Source organism: Leptodactylus fuscus, chromosome 1 (genome assembly GCF_031893055.1).
Source record: "Leptodactylus fuscus isolate aLepFus1 chromosome 1, aLepFus1.hap2, whole genome shotgun sequence".
Classification (NCBI taxonomy): Eukaryota; Metazoa; Chordata; class Amphibia; order Anura; family Leptodactylidae; genus Leptodactylus; species Leptodactylus fuscus.
The window spans coordinates 53,010,581-53,032,345 of NC_134265.1; the positions used below are offsets into that span (position 1 = coordinate 53,010,581).

A 21,765-nucleotide genomic window follows, 5' to 3' on the forward strand; every position below is an offset into this window, starting at 1 on the left:
ATAGTTGCCCCCCCCACCCCACATACCTTAGGGGAGTAAGTTACACTATGTTGTGTATTAACATGTACACACTAGACGGTCAGTAACCACAGAGAGCAGCAGGGAAAATTATTACACTCATACACTCATTAATACACTGGACTCACAAGCTACATGTCCAGAGTATTCTTTCATCACTCCCGGTAGCCAAAAAGCACAGCATATTTTTTTATGTGTTTTGTTGTTTTACGACTATGGACCTGTAGCTAAAATAAACTCTTCCAACCAGTAGATAAAGCGCCGAAACCTCCATAGAGTACAATTATAAATGTCTGTGGCTGTCTGCAGCCACCACTAGGGTAGATTTATGACTTTTCCAAATACAAATGTAACTGTAAACTTAATAAGAGCTGTATGCAGTAACCTCTTAAGCGCCATCTAGTGGTGGCTACAGACAACCAGATTTTTTTAAAATCTATGCCGACTATTTGCCGTGTAACCCGGCAAAATCACACGGCCAACAACGAAAAACCCCTAAACAATAGTTAATAAATGCAGCTGAAAACACTGGCGGCACAGTCGATCTTCATGTGGTGGCAGTTTCTGTTGCCCCATCAAGTTATATCTTTAAATTTTTTTTTTTTTTTTTTAGGATGTTACTCAAAAATCTGCATCCTTCAGGGGCCATGCACCTACCTGGAAATCTATGCCAGCTGATGTCAGGAATCATTTACACCACGTAACTGGTATAGACTATTATGAATCTGGCTGGGTTACGGTTCCCACACACAGCACACGCCAACTTATGACATTAAAGATTTTATTAAGTGTCAGGTACATTCTAAAGGAACTTCTAGACATTACCTTCAGTGGCCTTCTTTTTCTTGGCCTCCGATAGGTCTTTGTGATAGACCTCAGCACACTCTGGTAGGATTCCCTTCAGTCCAGCATTAGATGACTGTAGTGCTTGCAAGGTTTGCTGAGAATCATCCTTTTCCAAAGCCAGGTTAATTTCTGCCACACCGGCCGCCACTAAATGTGTTAGAGGGAAAGAAAAGGTTAAAAAGTTGCATTAAACAAAAGTAAATTTGTTTTAGTGTTGCAACTAGAGATGAGCAAACACTAAAATGTTCGAGGTTCGAAATTCGATTCGAACAGCCGCTCAATGTTCGTGTGTTCGAACGGGTTTCGAACCCCATTATAGTCTATGGGGAACAGATACTCGTTAAGGGGGAAACCCAAATCCGTGTCTGGCGGGTCACCAAGTCCACTATGACACCCCAGGAAATGATGCCAACACCTCTGAAATGACACTGGGACAGCAGGGGAAGCATGTCTGGGGGCATCTAACACACCAAAGACCCTCTATTACCCCAACATCACAGCCTAACAACTACACACTTTACACACTCAATACCACCTCTCTGACAGTAGGAAAACACCTTGAAACATGTGTATTTGGCACTTGCAGTGAGGAGAGCTTGTCACCAGCAGTGAATATGGCCCTTGTAGTAAGTTGAGGTTGGCACCAACATTTGTTTTGAAAATCAGGGTGGATTGAGCCTCTAACCAGCAGAGTTTGGGCAAATTCATGGTGGAGGGAGCCTCTAAAACCCCCAGTTTGGACCAATTCATGGTGGAGGGAGCCTCTAAAAACCCCAGTTTGGACCAATTTATGGTGGAGGGACGTAACCCCAATAAATTCTTTGAATTCCCAGTCAGACAATGGCACTATATACCAGTAGCAAGAAATGAGGGTATTTATAACCCCAATATATTCTTTGAATTCCCAGTCAGAAACTGGCACTATATACCAGTAGCAAGAAATGAGGGTATTTGTAACCCCAATATATTCTTTGAATTCCCAGTCAGACAATGGCACTATATACCAGTAGCAAGAAATGAGGGTATTTATAACCCCAATATATTCTTTGAATTACCAGTCAGAAACTGGCACTATATACCAGTAGCAAGAAATGAGGGTATTTGTAACCCCAATATATTCTTTGAATTCCCAGTCAGACAATGGCACTATATACCAGTAGCAAGAAATGAGGGTATTTATAACCCCAATATATTCTTTGAATTCCCAGTCAGACAATGGCACTATATACCAGTAGCAAGAAATGAGGGTATTTGTAACCCCAATATATTCTTTGAATTACCAGTCAGACAATGGCACTATATACCAGTAGCAAGAAATGAGGGTATTTGTAACCCCAATATATTCTTTGAATTCCCAGTCAGACAATGGCACTATATACCAGTAGCAAGAAATGAGGGTATTTATAACCCCAATATATTCTTTGAATTCCCAGTCAGAAACTGGCACTATATACCAGTAGCAAGAAATGAGGGTATTTGTAACCCCAATATATTCTTTGAATTCCCAGTCAGACAATGGCACTATATACCAGTAGCAAGAAATGAGGGTATTTGTAACCCCAATATATTCTTTGAATTCCCAGTCAGACAATGGCACTATATACCAGTAGCAAAAATTCTGGGTGCACGTTACCCCAATATATTCTTTGAATTACCAGTCAGAAACTGGCACTATATGGCAGTAGCAAAAAATGAGGGTATTTGTAACCCCAATATATTCTTTGAATTCCCAGTCAGACAATGGCACTATATACCAGTAGCAAAAATTGTGGGTGCACGTAACCCCAATATATTCTTTGAATTACCAGTCAGACAATGGCACTATATACCAGTAGCAAGAAATGAGGGTATTTGTAACCCCAATATATTCTTTGAATTCCCAGTCAGACAATGGCACTATATACCAGTAGCAAGAAATGAGGGTATTTGTAACCCCAATATATTCTTTGAATTCCCAGTCAGACAATGGCACTATATACCAATAGCAAAAATTCTGGGTGCACGTTACCCCAATATATTCTTTGAATTACCAGTCAGAAACTGGCACTATATGGCAGTAGCAAAAAATGAGGGTATTTGTAACCCCAATATATTCTTTGAATTCCCAGTCAGACAATGGCACTATATACCAGTAGCAAAAATTGTGGGTGCACGTAACCCCAATATATTCTTTGAATTACCAGTCAGACAATGGCACTATATACCAGTAGCAAGAAATGAGGGTATTTGTAACCCCAATATATTCTTTGAATTCCCAGTCAGACAATGGCACTATATACCAGTAGCAAGAAATGAGGGTATTTATAACCCCAATATATTCTTTGAATTACCAGTCAGAAACTGGCACTATATACCAGTAGCAAGAAATGAGGGTATTTGTAACCCCAATATATTCTTTGAATTCCCAGTCAGACAATGGCACTATATACCAGTAGCAAGAAATGAGGGTATTTATAACCCCAATATATTCTTTGAATTCCCAGTCAGACAATGGCACTATATACCAGTAGCAAGAAATGAGGGTATTTGTAACCCCAATATATTCTTTGAATTACCAGTCAGACAATGGCACTATATACCAGTAGCAAGAAATGAGGGTATTTGTAACCCCAATATATTCTTTGAATTCCCAGTCAGACAATGGCACTATATACCAGTAGCAAGAAATGAGGGTATTTATAACCCCAATATATTCTTTGAATTCCCAGTCAGAAACTGGCACTATATACCAGTAGCAAGAAATGAGGGTATTTGTAACCCCAATATATTCTTTGAATTCCCAGTCAGACAATGGCACTATATACCAGTAGCAAAAATTCTGGGTGCACGTTACCCCAATATATTCTTTGAATTACCAGTCAGAAACTGGCACTATATGGCAGTAGCAAAAAATGAGGGTATTTGTAACCCCAATATATTCTTTGAATTCCCAGTCAGACAATGGCACTATATACCAGTAGCAAAAATTGTGGGTGCACGTAACCCCAATATATTCTTTGAATTACCAGTCAGACAATGGCACTATATACCAGTAGCAAGAAATGAGGGTATTTGTAACCCCAATATATTCTTTGAATTCCCAGTCAGACAATGGCACTATATACCAGTAGCAAGAAATGAGGGTATTTATAACCCCAATATATTCTTTGAATTCCCAGTCAGACAATGGCACTATATACCAGTAGCAAGAAATGAGGGTATTTGTAACCCCAATATATTCTTTGAATTACCAGTCAGACAATGGCACTATATACCAGTAGCAAGAAATGAGGGTATTTGTAACCCCAATATATTCTTTGAATTCCCAGTCAGACAATGGCACTATATACCAGTAGCAAGAAATGAGGGTATTTGTAACCCCAATATATTCTTTGAATTCCCAGTCAGACAATGGCACTATATACCAGTAGCAAGAAATGAGGGTATTTGTAACCCCAATATATTCTTTGAATTCCCAGTCAGACAATGGCACTATATACCAGTAGCAAGAAATGAGGGTATTTGTAACCCCAATATATTCTTTGAATTCCCAGTCAGACAATGGCACTATATACCAGTAGCAAGAAATGAGGGTATTTATAACCCCAATATATTCTTTGAATTACCAGTCAGAAACTGGCACTATATACCAGTAGCAAGAAATGAGGGTATTTGTAACCCCAATATATTCTTTGAATTCCCAGTCAGACAATGGCACTATATACCAGTAGCAAGAAATGAGGGTATTTGTAACCCCAATATATTCTTTGAATTCCCAGTCAGACAATGGCACTATATACCAGTAGCAAGAAATGAGGGTATTTATAACCCCAATATATTCTTTGAATTCCCAGTCAGACAATGGCACTATATACCAGTAGCAAAAATTGTGGGTGCACGTAACCCCAATATATTCTTTGAATTACCAGTCAGACAATGGCACTATATACCAGTAGCAAGAAATGAGGGTATTTGTAACCCCAATATATTCTTTGAATTCCCAGTCAGACAATGGCACTATATACCAGTAGCAAGAAATGAGGGTATTTATAACCCCAATATATTCTTTGAATTACCAGTCAGAAACTGGCACTATATACCAGTAGCAAGAAATGAGGGTATTTGTAACCCCAATATATTCTTTGAATTCCCAGTCAGACAATGGCACTATATACCAGTAGCAAGAAATGAGGGTATTTATAACCCCAATATATTCTTTGAATTCCCAGTCAGACAATGGCACTATATACCAGTAGCAAGAAATGAGGGTATTTGTAACCCCAATATATTCTTTGAATTCCCAGTCAGACAATGGCACTATATACCAGTAGCAAGAAATGAGGGTATTTGTAACCCCAATATATTCTTTGAATTCCCAGTCAGACAATGGCACTATATACCAGTAGCAAGAAATGAAGGTATTTGTAACCCCAATATATTCTTTGAATTCCCAGTCAGACAATGGCACTATATACCAGTAGCAAGAAATGAGGGTATTTGTAACCCCAATATATTCTTTGAATTCCCAGTCAGACAATGGCACTATATACCAGTAGCAAGAAATGAGGGTATTTGTAACCCCAATATATTCTTTGAATTCCCAGTCAGACAATGGCACTATATACCAGTAGCAAGAAATGAGGGTATTTGTAACCCCAATATATTCTTTGAATTCCCAGTCAGACAATGGCACTATATACCAGTAGCAAGAAATGAGGGTATTTGTAACCCCAATATATTCTTTGAATTCCCAGTCAGACAATGGCACTATATACCAGTAGCAAGAAATGAGGGTATTTATAACCCCAATATATTCTTTGAATTACCAGTCAGAAACTGGCACTATATACCAGTAGCAAGAAATGAGGGTATTTGTAACCCCAATATATTCTTTGAATTCCCAGTCAGACAATGGCAATATTTACCAGTAGCAAGAAATGAGGGTATTTATAACCCCAATATATTCTTTGAATTACCAGTCAGACAATGGCACTATATACCAGTAGCAAGAAATGAGGGTATTTGTAACCCCAATATATTCTTTGAATTCCCAGTCAGACAATGGCACTATATACCAGTAGCAAGAAATGAGGGTATTTGTAACCCCAATATATTCTTTGAATTCCCAGTCAGACAATGGCACTATATACCAGTAGCAAGAAATGAGGGTATTTGTAACCCCAATATATTCTTTGAATTCCCAGTCAGACAATGGCACTATATACCAGTAGCAAGAAATGAGGGTATTTGTAACCCCAATATATTCTTTGAATTCCCAGTCAGACAATGGCACTATATACCAGTAGCAAGAAATGAGGGTATTTGTAACCCCAATATATTCTTTGAATTCCCAGTCAGACAATGGCACTATATACCAGTAGCAAAAATTGTGGGTGCACGTTACCCCAATATATTCTTTGAATTACCAGTCAGAAACTGGCACTATATGGCAGTAGCAAGAAATGAGGGTATTTGTAACCCCAATATATTCTTTGAATTCCCAGTCAGACAATGGCACTATATACCAGTAGCAAGAAATGAGGGTATTTGTAACCCCAATATATTCTTTGAATTCCCAGTCAGACAATGGCACTATATACCAGTAGCAAGAAATGAGGGTATTTGTAACCCCAATATATTCTTTGAATTCCCAGTCAGACAATGGCACTATATACCAGTAGCAAGAAATGAGGGTATTTATAACCCCAATATATTCTTTGAATTACCAGTCAGAAACTGGCACTATATACCAGTAGCAAGAAATGAGGGTATTTGTAACCCCAATATATTCTTTGAATTCCCAGTCAGACAATGGAACTATATACCAGTAGCAAGAAATGAGGGTATTTATAACCCCAATATATTCTTTGAATTCCCAGTCAGACAATGGCACTATATACCAGTAGCAAGAAATGAGGGTATTTGTAACCCCAATATATTCTTTGAATTCCCAGTCAGACAATGGAACTATATACCAGTAGCAAGAAATGAGGGTATTTGTAACCCCAATATATTCTTTGAATTCCCAGTCAGACAATGGCACTATATACCAGTAGCAAGAAATGAGGGTATTTGTAACCCCAATATATTCTTTGAATTCCCAGTCAGACAATGGCACTATATACCAGTAGCAAGAAATGAGGGTATTTGTAACCCCAATATATTCTTTGAATTCCCAGTCAGACAATGGCACTATATACCAGTAGCAAGAAATGAGGGTATTTGTAACCCCAATATATTCTTTGAATTCCCAGTCAGACAATGGCACTATATACCAGTAGCAAGAAATGAGGGTATTTGTAACCCCAATATATTCTTTGAATTCCCAGTCAGACAATGGCACTATATACCAGTAGCAAGAAATGAGGGTATTTGTAACCCCAATATATTCTTTGAATTCCCAGTCAGACAATGGCACTATATACCAGTAGCAAGAAATGAGGGTATTTATAACCCCAATATATTCTTTGAATTACCAGTCAGAAACTGGCACTATATACCAGTAGCAAGAAATGAGGGTATTTGTAACCCCAATATATTCTTTGAATTCCCAGTCAGACAATGGCAATATTTACCAGTAGCAAGAAATGAGGGTATTTATAACCCCAATATATTCTTTGAATTCCCAGTCAGACAATGGCACTATATACCAGTAGCAAGAAATGAGGGTATTTATAACCCCAATATATTCTTTGAATTACCAGTCAGACAATGGCACTATATACCAGTAGCAAGAAATGAGGGTATTTGTAACCCCAATATATTCTTTGAATTCCCAGTCAGACAATGGCACTATATACCAGTAGCAAGAAATGAGGGTATTTGTAACCCCAATATATTCTTTGAATTCCCAGTCAGACAATGGCACTATATACCAGTAGCAAGAAATGAGGGTATTTGTAACCCCAATATATTCTTTGAATTCCCAGTCAGACAATGGCACTATATACCAGTAGCAAGAAATGAGGGTATTTGTAACCCCAATATATTCTTTGAATTCCCAGTCAGACAATGGCACTATATACCAGTAGCAAGAAATGAGGGTATTTGTAACCCCAATATATTCTTTGAATTCCCAGTCAGACAATGGCACTATATACCAGTAGCAAGAAATGAGGGTATTTGTAACCCCAATATATTCTTTGAATTCCCAGTCAGACAATGGCACTATATACCAGTAGCAAGAAATGAGGGTATTTGTAACCCCAATATATTCTTTGAATTCCCAGTCAGACAATGGCACTATATACCAGTAGCAAAAATTGTGGGTGCACGTTACCCCAATATATTCTTTGAATTACCAGTCAGAAACTGGCACTATATGGCAGTAGCAAGAAATGAGGGTATTTGTAACCCCAATATATTCTTTGAATTACCAGTCAGAAACTGGCACTATATACCAGTAGCAAGAAATGAGGGTATTTGTAACCCCAATATATTCTTTGAATTCCCAGTCAGACAATGGCACTATATACCAGTAGCAAGAAATGAGGGTATTTATAACCCCAATATATTCTTTGAATTCCCAGTCAGACAATGGCACTATATACCAGTAGCAAGAAATGAGGGTATTTGTAACCCCAATATATTCTTTGAATTCCCAGTCAGACAATGGCACTATATACCAGTAGCAAGAAATGAGGGTATTTGTAACCCCAATATATTCTTTGAATTCCCAGTCAGACAATGGCACTATATACCAGTAGCAAAAATTGTGGGTGCACGTTACCCCAATATATTCTTTGAATTACCAGTCAGAAACTGGCACTATATGGCAGTAGCAAGAAATGAGGGTATTTGTAACCCCAATATATTCTTTGAATTCCCAGTCAGACAATGGCACTATATACCAGTAGCAAGAAATGAGGGTATTTGTAACCCCAATATATTCTTTGAATTCCCAGTCAGACAATGGCACTATATACCAGTAGCAAGAAATTAGGGTATTTATAACCCCAATATATTCTTTGAATTCCCAGTCAGACAATGGCACTATATACCAGTAGCAAGAAATGAGGGTATTTATAACCCCAATATATTCTTTGAATTCCCAGTCAGAAACTGGCACTATATACCAGTAGCAAGAAATGAGGGTATTTGTAACCCCAATATATTCTTTGAATTCCCAGTCAGACAATGGCACTATATACCAGTAGCAAGAAATGAGGGTATTTGTAACCCCAATATATTCTTTGAATTCCCAGTCAGACAATGGCACTATATACCAGTAGCAAAAATTGTGGGTGCACGTTACCCCAATATATTCTTTGAATTACCAGTCAGAAACTGGCACTATATGGCAGTAGCAAGAAATGAGGGTATTTGTAACCCCAATATATTCTTTGAATTCCCAGTCAGACAATGGCACTATATACCAGTAGCAAAAATTGTGGGTGCACGTAACCCCAATATATTCTTTGAATTACCAGTCAGACAATGGCACTATATACCAGTAGCAAGAAATGAGGGTATTTATAACCCCAATATATTCTTTGAATTCCCAGTCAGACAATGGCACTATATACCAGTAGCAAGAAATGAGGGTATTTATAACCCCAATATATTCTTTGAATTACCAGTCAGACAATGGCACTATATACCAGTAGCAAGAAATGAGGGTATTTGTAAACCCAATATATTCTTGGAATTCCCAGTCAGACAATGGCACTATATGGCAGTAGCAAGAAATGAGGGTATTTGTAACCCCAATATATTCTTGGAATTCCCAGTCAGACAATGGCACTATATACCAGTAGCAAGAAATGAGGGTATTTGTAAACCCAATATATTCTTGGAATTCCCAGTCAGACAATGGCACTATATACCAGTAGCAAGAAATGAGGGTATTTGTAACCCCAATATATTCTTTGAATTCCCAGTCAGACAATGGCACTATATACCAGTAGCAAGAAATGAGGGTATTTGTAACCCCAATATATTCTTTGAATTCCCAGTCAGACAATGGCACTATATACCAGTAGCAAAAATTGTGGGTGCACGTTACCCCAATATATTCTTTGAATTACCAGTCAGAAACTGGCACTATATGGCAGTAGCAAGAAATGAGGGTATTTGTAACCCCAATATATTCTTTGAATTCCCAGTCAGACAATGGCACTATATACCAGTAGCAAGAAATGAGGGTATTTGTAACCCCAATATATTCTTTGAATTCCCAGTCAGACAATGGCACTATATACCAGTAGCAAGAAATGAGGGTATTTGTAACCCCAATATATTCTTTGAATTCCCAGTCAGACAATGGCACTATATACCAGTAGCAAGAAATGAGGGTATTTATAACCCCAATATATTCTTTGAATTACCAGTCAGAAACTGGCACTATATACCAGTAGCAAGAAATGAGGGTATTTGTAACCCCAATATATTCTTTGAATTCCCAGTCAGACAATGGAACTATATACCAGTAGCAAGAAATGAGGGTATTTATAACCCCAATATATTCTTTGAATTCCCAGTCAGACAATGGCACTATATACCAGTAGCAAGAAATGAGGGTATTTGTAACCCCAATATATTCTTTGAATTCCCAGTCAGACAATGGAACTATATACCAGTAGCAAGAAATGAGGGTATTTGTAACCCCAATATATTCTTTGAATTCCCAGTCAGACAATGGCACTATATACCAGTAGCAAGAAATGAGGGTATTTGTAACCCCAATATATTCTTTGAATTCCCAGTCAGACAATGGCACTATATACCAGTAGCAAGAAATGAGGGTATTTGTAACCCCAATATATTCTTTGAATTCCCAGTCAGACAATGGCACTATATACCAGTAGCAAGAAATGAGGGTATTTGTAACCCCAATATATTCTTTGAATTCCCAGTCAGACAATGGCACTATATACCAGTAGCAAGAAATGAGGGTATTTGTAACCCCAATATATTCTTTGAATTCCCAGTCAGACAATGGCACTATATACCAGTAGCAAGAAATGAGGGTATTTGTAACCCCAATATATTCTTTGAATTCCCAGTCAGACAATGGCACTATATACCAGTAGCAAGAAATGAGGGTATTTATAACCCCAATATATTCTTTGAATTACCAGTCAGAAACTGGCACTATATACCAGTAGCAAGAAATGAGGGTATTTGTAACCCCAATATATTCTTTGAATTCCCAGTCAGACAATGGCAATATTTACCAGTAGCAAGAAATGAGGGTATTTATAACCCCAATATATTCTTTGAATTCCCAGTCAGACAATGGCACTATATACCAGTAGCAAGAAATGAGGGTATTTATAACCCCAATATATTCTTTGAATTACCAGTCAGACAATGGCACTATATACCAGTAGCAAGAAATGAGGGTATTTGTAACCCCAATATATTCTTTGAATTCCCAGTCAGACAATGGCACTATATACCAGTAGCAAGAAATGAGGGTATTTGTAACCCCAATATATTCTTTGAATTCCCAGTCAGACAATGGCACTATATACCAGTAGCAAGAAATGAGGGTATTTGTAACCCCAATATATTCTTTGAATTCCCAGTCAGACAATGGCACTATATACCAGTAGCAAGAAATGAGGGTATTTGTAACCCCAATATATTCTTTGAATTCCCAGTCAGACAATGGCACTATATACCAGTAGCAAGAAATGAGGGTATTTGTAACCCCAATATATTCTTTGAATTCCCAGTCAGACAATGGCACTATATACCAGTAGCAAGAAATGAGGGTATTTGTAACCCCAATATATTCTTTGAATTCCCAGTCAGACAATGGCACTATATACCAGTAGCAAGAAATGAGGGTATTTGTAACCCCAATATATTCTTTGAATTCCCAGTCAGACAATGGCACTATATACCAGTAGCAAAAATTGTGGGTGCACGTTACCCCAATATATTCTTTGAATTACCAGTCAGAAACTGGCACTATATGGCAGTAGCAAGAAATGAGGGTATTTGTAACCCCAATATATTCTTTGAATTACCAGTCAGAAACTGGCACTATATACCAGTAGCAAGAAATGAGGGTATTTGTAACCCCAATATATTCTTTGAATTCCCAGTCAGACAATGGCACTATATACCAGTAGCAAGAAATGAGGGTATTTATAACCCCAATATATTCTTTGAATTCCCAGTCAGACAATGGCACTATATACCAGTAGCAAGAAATGAGGGTATTTGTAACCCCAATATATTCTTTGAATTCCCAGTCAGACAATGGCACTATATACCAGTAGCAAGAAATGAGGGTATTTGTAACCCCAATATATTCTTTGAATTCCCAGTCAGACAATGGCACTATATACCAGTAGCAAAAATTGTGGGTGCACGTTACCCCAATATATTCTTTGAATTACCAGTCAGAAACTGGCACTATATGGCAGTAGCAAGAAATGAGGGTATTTGTAACCCCAATATATTCTTTGAATTCCCAGTCAGACAATGGCACTATATACCAGTAGCAAGAAATGAGGGTATTTGTAACCCCAATATATTCTTTGAATTCCCAGTCAGACAATGGCACTATATACCAGTAGCAAGAAATTAGGGTATTTATAACCCCAATATATTCTTTGAATTCCCAGTCAGACAATGGCACTATATACCAGTAGCAAGAAATGAGGGTATTTATAACCCCAATATATTCTTTGAATTCCCAGTCAGAAACTGGCACTATATACCAGTAGCAAGAAATGAGGGTATTTGTAACCCCAATATATTCTTTGAATTCCCAGTCAGACAATGGCACTATATACCAGTAGCAAGAAATGAGGGTATTTGTAACCCCAATATATTCTTTGAATTCCCAGTCAGACAATGGCACTATATACCAGTAGCAAAAATTGTGGGTGCACGTTACCCCAATATATTCTTTGAATTACCAGTCAGAAACTGGCACTATATGGCAGTAGCAAGAAATGAGGGTATTTGTAACCCCAATATATTCTTTGAATTCCCAGTCAGACAATGGCACTATATACCAGTAGCAAAAATTGTGGGTGCACGTAACCCCAATATATTCTTTGAATTACCAGTCAGACAATGGCACTATATACCAGTAGCAAGAAATGAGGGTATTTATAACCCCAATATATTCTTTGAATTCCCAGTCAGACAATGGCACTATATACCAGTAGCAAGAAATGAGGGTATTTATAACCCCAATATATTCTTTGAATTACCAGTCAGACAATGGCACTATATACCAGTAGCAAGAAATGAGGGTATTTATAACCCCAATATATTCTTTGAATTCCCAGTCAGACAATGGCACTATATACCAGTAGCAAGAAATGAGGGTATTTGTAACCCCAATATATTCTTTGAATTCCCAGTCAGACAATGGCACTATATACCAGTAGCAAAAATTGTGGGTGTATATAGCCCCAATTCTATTGCTAGGGGACTTGCAGGGTATTTCTGGGGTGAAGGTGGGGGGGCACACCGTTGGAACGGGGATTTGGGGTGTATATATGGGGTATACGGGAATACACTGTCAGTGTATTACATTCAGGATCCGGGGAAAGCTGGGTTGCGGCGATTGAGCCTGTCAGTGCCACGTTACACTGACAAGCTTCTCCCTGGAATTTAGCTCTTACAAGAGCTGTTGGTTGTCTTCTCCTTCCTATCTAGCCTGTCCCTGCCTACCCAGAATCTAAGCCCTAGCTAACTGGACGGAAACCTCCGTCCCCGGTGAATTGCAAGCTCAGAATGACGTGAAGCTGGGCGTCGCTGTTCTTTTAAATTAGAGGTCACATGTTTTCGGCAGCCAATGGGTTTTGCCTACTTTTTTCAACGTCACCGGTGTCGTAGTTCCTGTCCCACCTACCCTGCGCTGTTATTGGAGCAAAAAAGGCGCCAGGGAAGGTGGGAGGGGAATCGAGTAATGGCGCACTTTACCACGCGGTGTTCGATTCGATTCGAACATGCCGAACAGCCTAATATCCGATCGAACATGAGTTCGATAGAACACTGTTCGCTCATCTCTAGTTGCAACATTTTCTAGCAATACTTAAAAGGAGATGCCCAGGTTTTAGGATAGGCAAATAAATATTTGATCAGTGGGGGCCGACATCCTTACAATGCACCTACTACAGTAAAGGGCTGAAAGGAGATTGCTCCATTCCCTGTATAGGGGCCAGGCACCAGTATTGCAGCTCAGCTCCCCCATCAGATATTTAGGATAAGCCATAAAATCCTAAAACTGTAACAACCTCTTTGAAAGAGACCGTCCTAATATATATATATATATATATATATATATATATATATATAGTAAAAATTCAGATTTTTGGACATTAGAACATGTCTGATGTTTTTTGGAAAACCCTTTATGTTTAGTTTTCCATCGTGTAGACTAGAGTTTGTTCTGTTTAGGGATAGGGCTCGAGCTGGGATAGACACTTGACAGACATATCACACAATGGTACAAACTGTACTCAAACATAAAAGCTTACGTTCTTATCTATACGTCTAGTTAAACCCTACTCGACAGACACACAATAAGGACAATGATGTAATGTGCCTGGAGGAAGTCGGATACGTGACACCATAAATATCATCCTTATTCTGGGTTACACCAGGTTATTTACAGTGACTAATGTTTTACATGCCACATAATGCCACATTTACTACTGATAAGATATTGGACAATTCAAACCGAGCTCTGATATGTGTAACATAGTCTTATATGAGATATGTAGGTCTTTTCACATACAGATAGTGTATTTGGACAGCTGACAGCTTTAAATATAGCATCACTAAAGTGTGTTGTATATAATGTCAGCTACATTTTCCGTAGCTCTATATGACCCGCAGCGGTATCAAGTTCATGGGAAATAGCATAAAAAAAACAAGAACACCCTATGACTTGATATTGATGGGATCTATTGATCACGATCTAGTGTATATAGGGTCTCAGGTATGTTGACTTCAATAGGAGATTCCTTCTATCCATAGAAATCAACACTTGCTGTAAGCCAGGTCCAGTATACGAGACAGCTTTTGAGTTTTTACTCATCTAAGGCTGGGGCCCCACGTTGCGGAAATGTAGTGTTTTTAGTTGCATAATTTGCTGAAGTTTTTTTTAGCCAAAGTAAGGAGCGGCATGAAAAGGAATGGAAAATATAAAAGGAAGCTCTTATACTTCTCCCTTCTGTGTAATCCAGTCCTGACTCTGACAAAAAAAAAACCGCAGCAATATTTCCAACAAAAAGCACTGCATTTCCACAACATGAGTCCTTAGACTAAAGGTGGCAGTGTAAGGTTTATCGATCTAAGAGTTATTTCCTTGCACTCTCCGACATACATATATATATATATATATATATATATATATATATATATATATATATATATATATATATATACACATACATACATACATACATATACACACACACACACACTCTCTCTCAATTGTACGTTCACTACTTCAACAGAGAGCAGAAAAAGTTCCTTTAAAGGTGCTTTATCAACCAAAGCAAAAAGGCTAGGGTATGTTAATATCTTATATGTCTAGCCCTTCTTTTAATCCCTTACTTCTGCCACTAGTGGAGCGTCCAGGGGACCCGCACAAATATAGTACAGACCAAAAGTTTGGACACCCCTTCTCATTCAAAGAGTTTTCTGTATTTTCATGACTAAGGCATCATAACTATGAATTATCACATGTGGAATTATATACTTAACAAAAAAGTGTGAAACAACTGAAAATCTGTCTTATATTCTCGGTTCTTCAAAGTAGCCACCTTTTGCTTTGCACACTCTTGGCATTCTCTTGATGAGCTTCAAGAGGTAGTCATCGGAAATGGTCTTCCAACAGTCTTGAAGGAGTTCCCATAGATGCTTAGCACTTGTTGGCCCTTTTGCCTTCAGTCTGCGGTCCAGCTCACCCCAAACCGTCTCGATTGGGTTCAGGTCTGGTGACTGTGGAGGCCAGGTCATCTGGTGTAGCACCCCATCACTCTCCTCCTTGGTCAGATAGCTCTTACACAGCCTGGAGGTGTTTGGGGTCATTGTACTGTTGAAAAAAAAAATGATGGTCCAACTAAATGCAAACCGGATGGAATAGCATGCCGCTGCAAGATGCTGTGGTAGCCATGCTGGTTCAGTATGCCTTCAGTTTTGAATAAATCCCCAACAGTGTCACCAGCAAAGCACCCCCACACCCTCACACCTCCTCTTCCATGCTTCACGGTGGGAACCAGGCATGTAGAGTCCATCCATTCACCTTTTATGCGTTGCACAAAGACACGGTGGTTGGAACCAAAGATCTCAAATTTGGACTCATCAGACCAAAGCACAGATTTCCACTGGTCTGATGTCCATTCCTTGTGTTCTTTAGCCAAAACAAGTCTCTTCTGCTTGTTGCCCGTCCTTAGCAGTGGTTTTCTAGCAGCTATTTTACCATGAAGGCCTGCGGCTGCACAAAGTCTCCTCTTAACAGTTGTTGTGTTGTGTCTGCTGCTAGAACTCTGTGTGACATTGACCTGGTCTCTAATCTGAGCTGCTGTTAACCTGCCTTTTCTGAGGCTGGTGACTTGGATGAACTTATCCTCCGCAGCAGAGGTGACTCTTGGTCTTCCTTTCCTGGGCTGGTCCTCATTTGAGCCAGTTTCTTTGTAGCACTTGATGGTTTTTGCAACTGCACTTGGGGACACTTTCAAAGTTTTTCCAATTTTTCGGCCTGACTGACCTTCATTTCTTAAAGTATTGATGTCCACTTGTTTTTCTTTACTTAGCTGCTTTTTCTTGTCATAATACAAATTCTAACAGTGTATTCAGTAGGACTATCAGCTGTGTATCCACCTGACTTCTGCACAACACAACTGATGGTCACAACCCCATTTATAAGGCAAGAAATCCCACTTATTAAACCTGACAGGGCACACCTTTGAAGTGAAAACCATTTCCGGTGACTACCTCTTGAAGCTCTTCAAGAGAATGCCAAGAGTGTGCAAAGCAGGAATCAAAGCTAAAGGTGGCTACTTTGAAGAACCGAGAATATAAGACATAGTTTCAGTTGTTTCACACTTTTTTGTTAAGTATATAATTCCACATGTGGTAATTCATAGTTTTGATGCCTTCAGTGTGAACCTACAATTTTCATAGTCATGAAAATACAGAAAACTCTTTGATAGAGAAGGTGACTCCAAAGTTTTGGTCTGTACTGTAGATGCCTAATACAGTGTTCACATGATGCAGGAAAGATAGACAGAGAGGACTATACATGGTACCGTATCCTGAACCAAGTACGGCAATGCCACCATTCACACTGCGGTGTATCCCCTTATCAATATTTTTACCGTGACCAGATTATAGCATATAATGGGTCAGTTTACCTGGGCCTCTACCATTTACTGGTGTCCCCCGGCCATCCCACTACACTAAGCTTCTACATAGCAGATCATTAGAAACTTACTTCAGTGTGCCCGCTCTTACTGTATAATTTACACAGTGAATTCTGAAGCTGCCCTGTATGTAAGGGTCCATTCACACGGAGTAACGCGAGGCATTTTTTGTGCTTATTTTGTGCTTATTTTTACGGCCGTAAAAAGACGTTTCCATTGAGTTCTATAGTAAAATATGCCTGTATTTTTACGTCCGTAATTTTACATCCGTAAAATAATGGGCGTAAAATTACGGACGTAAAAATACAGGCATATTTTACTATAGAACTCAATGGAAACGTCTTTTTACGGCCGTAAAAATAAGCACAAAATAAGCACAAAAAACGCCTCGCGTTACTCCGTGTGAGTGGACCCTAATATAATAAGGTTACATTACAGTTATTATTATTATACTGCTCTTATTTCATTATAAGCATTACGTTTAGTAGCCATCTTTGTGTGATTCCACCAGATCAGGAAAGCCATAGGTTATTACTGGGTCCCACAGTCAGACTGTATATAGCTTTCTGCATGGTGTTCATACGTCATATGGACTGAATTCTGAGACTTTTATATTTTTGATAATGTTATTTCTAATTTTCTATGTCACTATCTAGGTTTTAAAAAAGGACTGTGTCCTGCAATTTTCACACTGGTCACTAAGCCTAATAATAGACTGACACTTTGCAATTCTATAGCACTTTTCTTCTCAGCAATCTCTTTGTTTCATAGACTGGATTACAATTGAAGATAACACATCTATAGGTAACACCACTGACCCATCATTAATTTGTACATTAGAGGTCACAGCGTTTCCTCTCCCCCTCCCTGCACTGAGCATTTGTAGAAAACTCTGCCATAGATCACAATGAATCAGTTTCAGACCATTACTGCTTATGCCCAGGAGTAAAGCATATCACTAAATGCTGTTAAAAGAAATATAAAAATATAAAAACACAGATTAGAAAAAAAAAAAAAAGTAATAGATTTCACCATCTGGTTTTAATAAATAAATAAAAAAAATATTGGCGATACAATCCATTTAAGATATTTGTGAATGCCCATGAAGACAAATCACTCAGCACAAGTGTAAAGTACACGGCAAGGTAAGAAAAGAGATGCAAAGATACCTGTGTTTGCATCTTGTCTGTTCTGATTGGCATCATTAATCCCATTCTGTATTTCATCCAGCCACAGCGCGGCCGACTCGTCCTCAGAGTCCTGAAACAGGAAATGAATAGAGATGAGCCGACGGTCATAACTCGGAGTCTGGAGCTCCTACAATAATGCAGTATAAGCTTTCTTATGTTTTAATAGACAAGTCTTGATACACTGCGCCAGAACTTCACTTGATGCGGTAATAGAGCCTGACCGCTCTATAGAGCCTGACCATCTCCTGTGCTAAAGGAAATTATATCTACTTTTTAATAACATAGGTGGCAGTGGAATATTCTGCTAGACATACAAAGTTTCCAGGCAAAGGTTAAATGGGATTTCCTTATAGATTATAGAATTGTAGAATATAACAAAAGGAGAAAATTTTCATCCGTTCCGACAATTTTTCCCTGGTACCCCACAGGTATAGGTTTGCCCAGCTCCAGCAATGTGGAGTCAAAAAGACCAGTGTCTGCTGCAGCACACACCATGTTCCCTCTGCCGCTGACAGTCAAATCTGGGTGAGCATATAAGTGAATGGCAGAGCCAGAAAACTATGTAGCGCAATGACCTATGTGACTCTGAAACTTGTGAGGTGCAAACTAATCTTTACCCTTAATAAAAAAAAAAAAAAAGAAGTCAAGCTAAATGGATATGTTAGTTGGGACTTAAATGGTGGGCGATGGAGATAGATACCTATCTATCTATCTATCTATCTATCTATCTATCCATCTATCATCCTAGGATACAGAGCTTTACAACCTTTTCTCAGGAAGTAACCTCACGTTTGTTGGTTACATGACCAGGCTGCATTTAAGTCCCCCCTTTAAGGCATTCTTTCAATTGCATCCAACCTCTATCTATCTATCTATCTATCTATCTATCCACAAAGTCATGGCCGTAAACGTTGCCATCCCTGAAATTTTTCCAGAATATGAAGTTTCTCCCAGAAATTTGTCACAATTACACGTTTTGTTATACACGATTATTTCCTTTGTGTGTATTGGAACATCACAAACAACAGGGGTGCCAATACTTACAGCCATGACAAACACTGTATATATATATATATATATTATATATATATATATATATATATATATATATATATATGCGTGTGTGTGTACTTGTGGTATTTATGGTATTGCATGTAGACCCTATACAAATTGGTTGGTGTTTAATCCAGAGAGAACACTATTAATAGATTCAGATTTAGAGTTTTTGTCTTTCTTAATGAAGTGTAAGAGACATTGCTCATATTGTCACACTCTATGTAGACTCCACATTTAACAACTGGACAAGCTAACAGTGTAAGTAGGGCTGTGGCTGAGGTATGCTAACATGTTTCTTCCTGTTTAGACATGACATATTACGGGAATTCACAGTCCTATTTCACATGTTCCTAAGAAAATAAATCTGTTGCCAGAGATTTCTACGGTGTAATGTTACCCTATGAAGAGGACCCACTTAGGAGACCATAATAAAAGGAAGAGAGTGCTGATGGCGGCACCGTCCAGACCGACGTACTGACAAGAGTGGATATCCTGTGATACATTTTCCAATTTACAGAATAAAGAATTTCTGTAAATGAAATATTGAAACCAGTAGTATTCCCGTAAATGCAATTTAACCAGTCATTGAATGTCACATCTATCTTATGTAATAGCCTACAGGATCAGCTTTACAATAAAAACTGAACCCGTGTGACTATGTAATGTACCAGTCCCTTTCCCAGTTACAACTGATGCAGAGACATGTTCACACTAGCGTCGTCTGTCCATTGTTCTGGTCCATTAAATGACTAGAACAATGGATAAGCAGACAACTAAAATATCAGTTACATATTACGCCCATGTATTAACAATAATGCGGTCCATTATGTAACCATTATTTTTAAAAGTGTGCGAGCAGGACTTTGTGAGATGGACATTGTTACGGGGTCGCCATTGCAAATGGGCACATAGCCTTAATGGCTGTACTGAGCTATGCAGTCAGTTTCATTCAGGCAGGCTACCTGTATTATTTCCAGAGATATCAGCAGATGAACCTACAGGTGGGATTGGTACATATGCAGCTGCAGCTACTACTTTTAATTCAGTTTTCAACTGCTGATGTAACTAGAAATAAAAAGGTAGAAATGAGAATCTTATCTTTCATACTACACCAGAACCACAGTTCTAGGTTTTATAGAGCTTGATATATTTCTGCCTGATGTGATTCCCCATACCAGTCTCAGCTTCCCTACATTATAGAAGAGTCCGGCCATGCATACTCTTAGTGAAAATCAATGTACAGATACAATACCGCCAGAATATCCCCAAAAATACTTCAATATTTATATAATTTCTTCAGGTTCACTTTTGCTAAACATAAATTTACTGATTTTTATCCTGATCAAATTACCTGTAATTCAGTTTTATGAGTATCCTTTGAAATATTTTACATTGTTCTCAACCTATCACACCTTTCTCCCCGGGCATGGGTCCAGGCTCACCACTCCCCACAGATGACACATGTGCGGCATCAATTTTCAGCATAGATGGCACAACAATGAATCGGAAGTCACATGACTTCGAAGTTTCTTACAAGTTTGTTCTCGATAGGAAGAACATTATTAGATTTCCTCAGAGCATTGTCAGGGTTATACGCAGATTCCAACCAAATGAGCAGGAGGCAGGAAAGGGTTTTATTGCTGCCAACCTCTGAAGTGTTGCTGGAGGCATCAAGAACCATGCAAGAAAACGATTATTAACCAAGACATAAAAACGAAGCGAGGTCAAACCAGTTACTATGACTAATCGGAGCATGTGGTATACGTAGTTTTGTGTCTCATTTCAGAGAAAGTCATTATAGACAAAACCCAGAGTGGAGTATCCATTCTCAGCACACTGCTGGTGTATCATACTTGTGGATATAAAAGTATAGGGAAAATAGCGTAGTACCGGGTTAGCCAGAAACACAAAGCTCCAGCCGGATACTCCAGTAGGAACACACTTCTCAGGGCCAGACCACAGCTTGTCAGACTTAAAAGTCCTGATCCTAAAAGGTCACTTCAAGAAGTAATTCAAGCGGATGATACAATTCAGATAATTGACTTGAGGACTGAATCTAACACCTGGATTTATGATCCCTTATATTAGGGCAGGGAACCTTAGCTCTCCAGCTGCTGTGAAACTACAACTCCCATCATGCTCCATTCACTTCCATCAGAGTTCCAAGAGCAGCAGAGCGTGTATGCTGGGAGTTGTAGTTTTGTAACAGCTGGAGAGCCAAGGTTCCCTACCCCTGCCTTATATGGACACAATTCATCCCCCTCCATCAGGCTAAACCATATGACACAAACCCCCCTCCCAACATCTGACCTCTGTTTTATTACCCTACC

The 21,765-nt window shown here is 38.7% G+C and overlaps 1 protein-coding gene across 2 annotated transcripts in view; it reads right to left on the reverse strand.

The window, feature by feature from the left end:
- The window catches only part of IQGAP2 (IQ motif containing GTPase activating protein 2), a 264,000-nt gene that overhangs the window by 41,167 nt on the left and 201,068 nt on the right, over positions 1-21,765 (reverse strand). For both annotated transcript variants that reach the window (XM_075270512.1, XM_075270502.1), the window contains 2 exons: positions 18,359-18,449; positions 844-1,011 (listed from right to left, as the gene is read on the reverse strand). In XM_075270512.1, the coding sequence (XP_075126613.1) occupies positions 844-1,011; positions 18,359-18,449 (259 nt within the window). The remainder of the gene's footprint in view (positions 1-843; positions 1,012-18,358; positions 18,450-21,765) is intronic.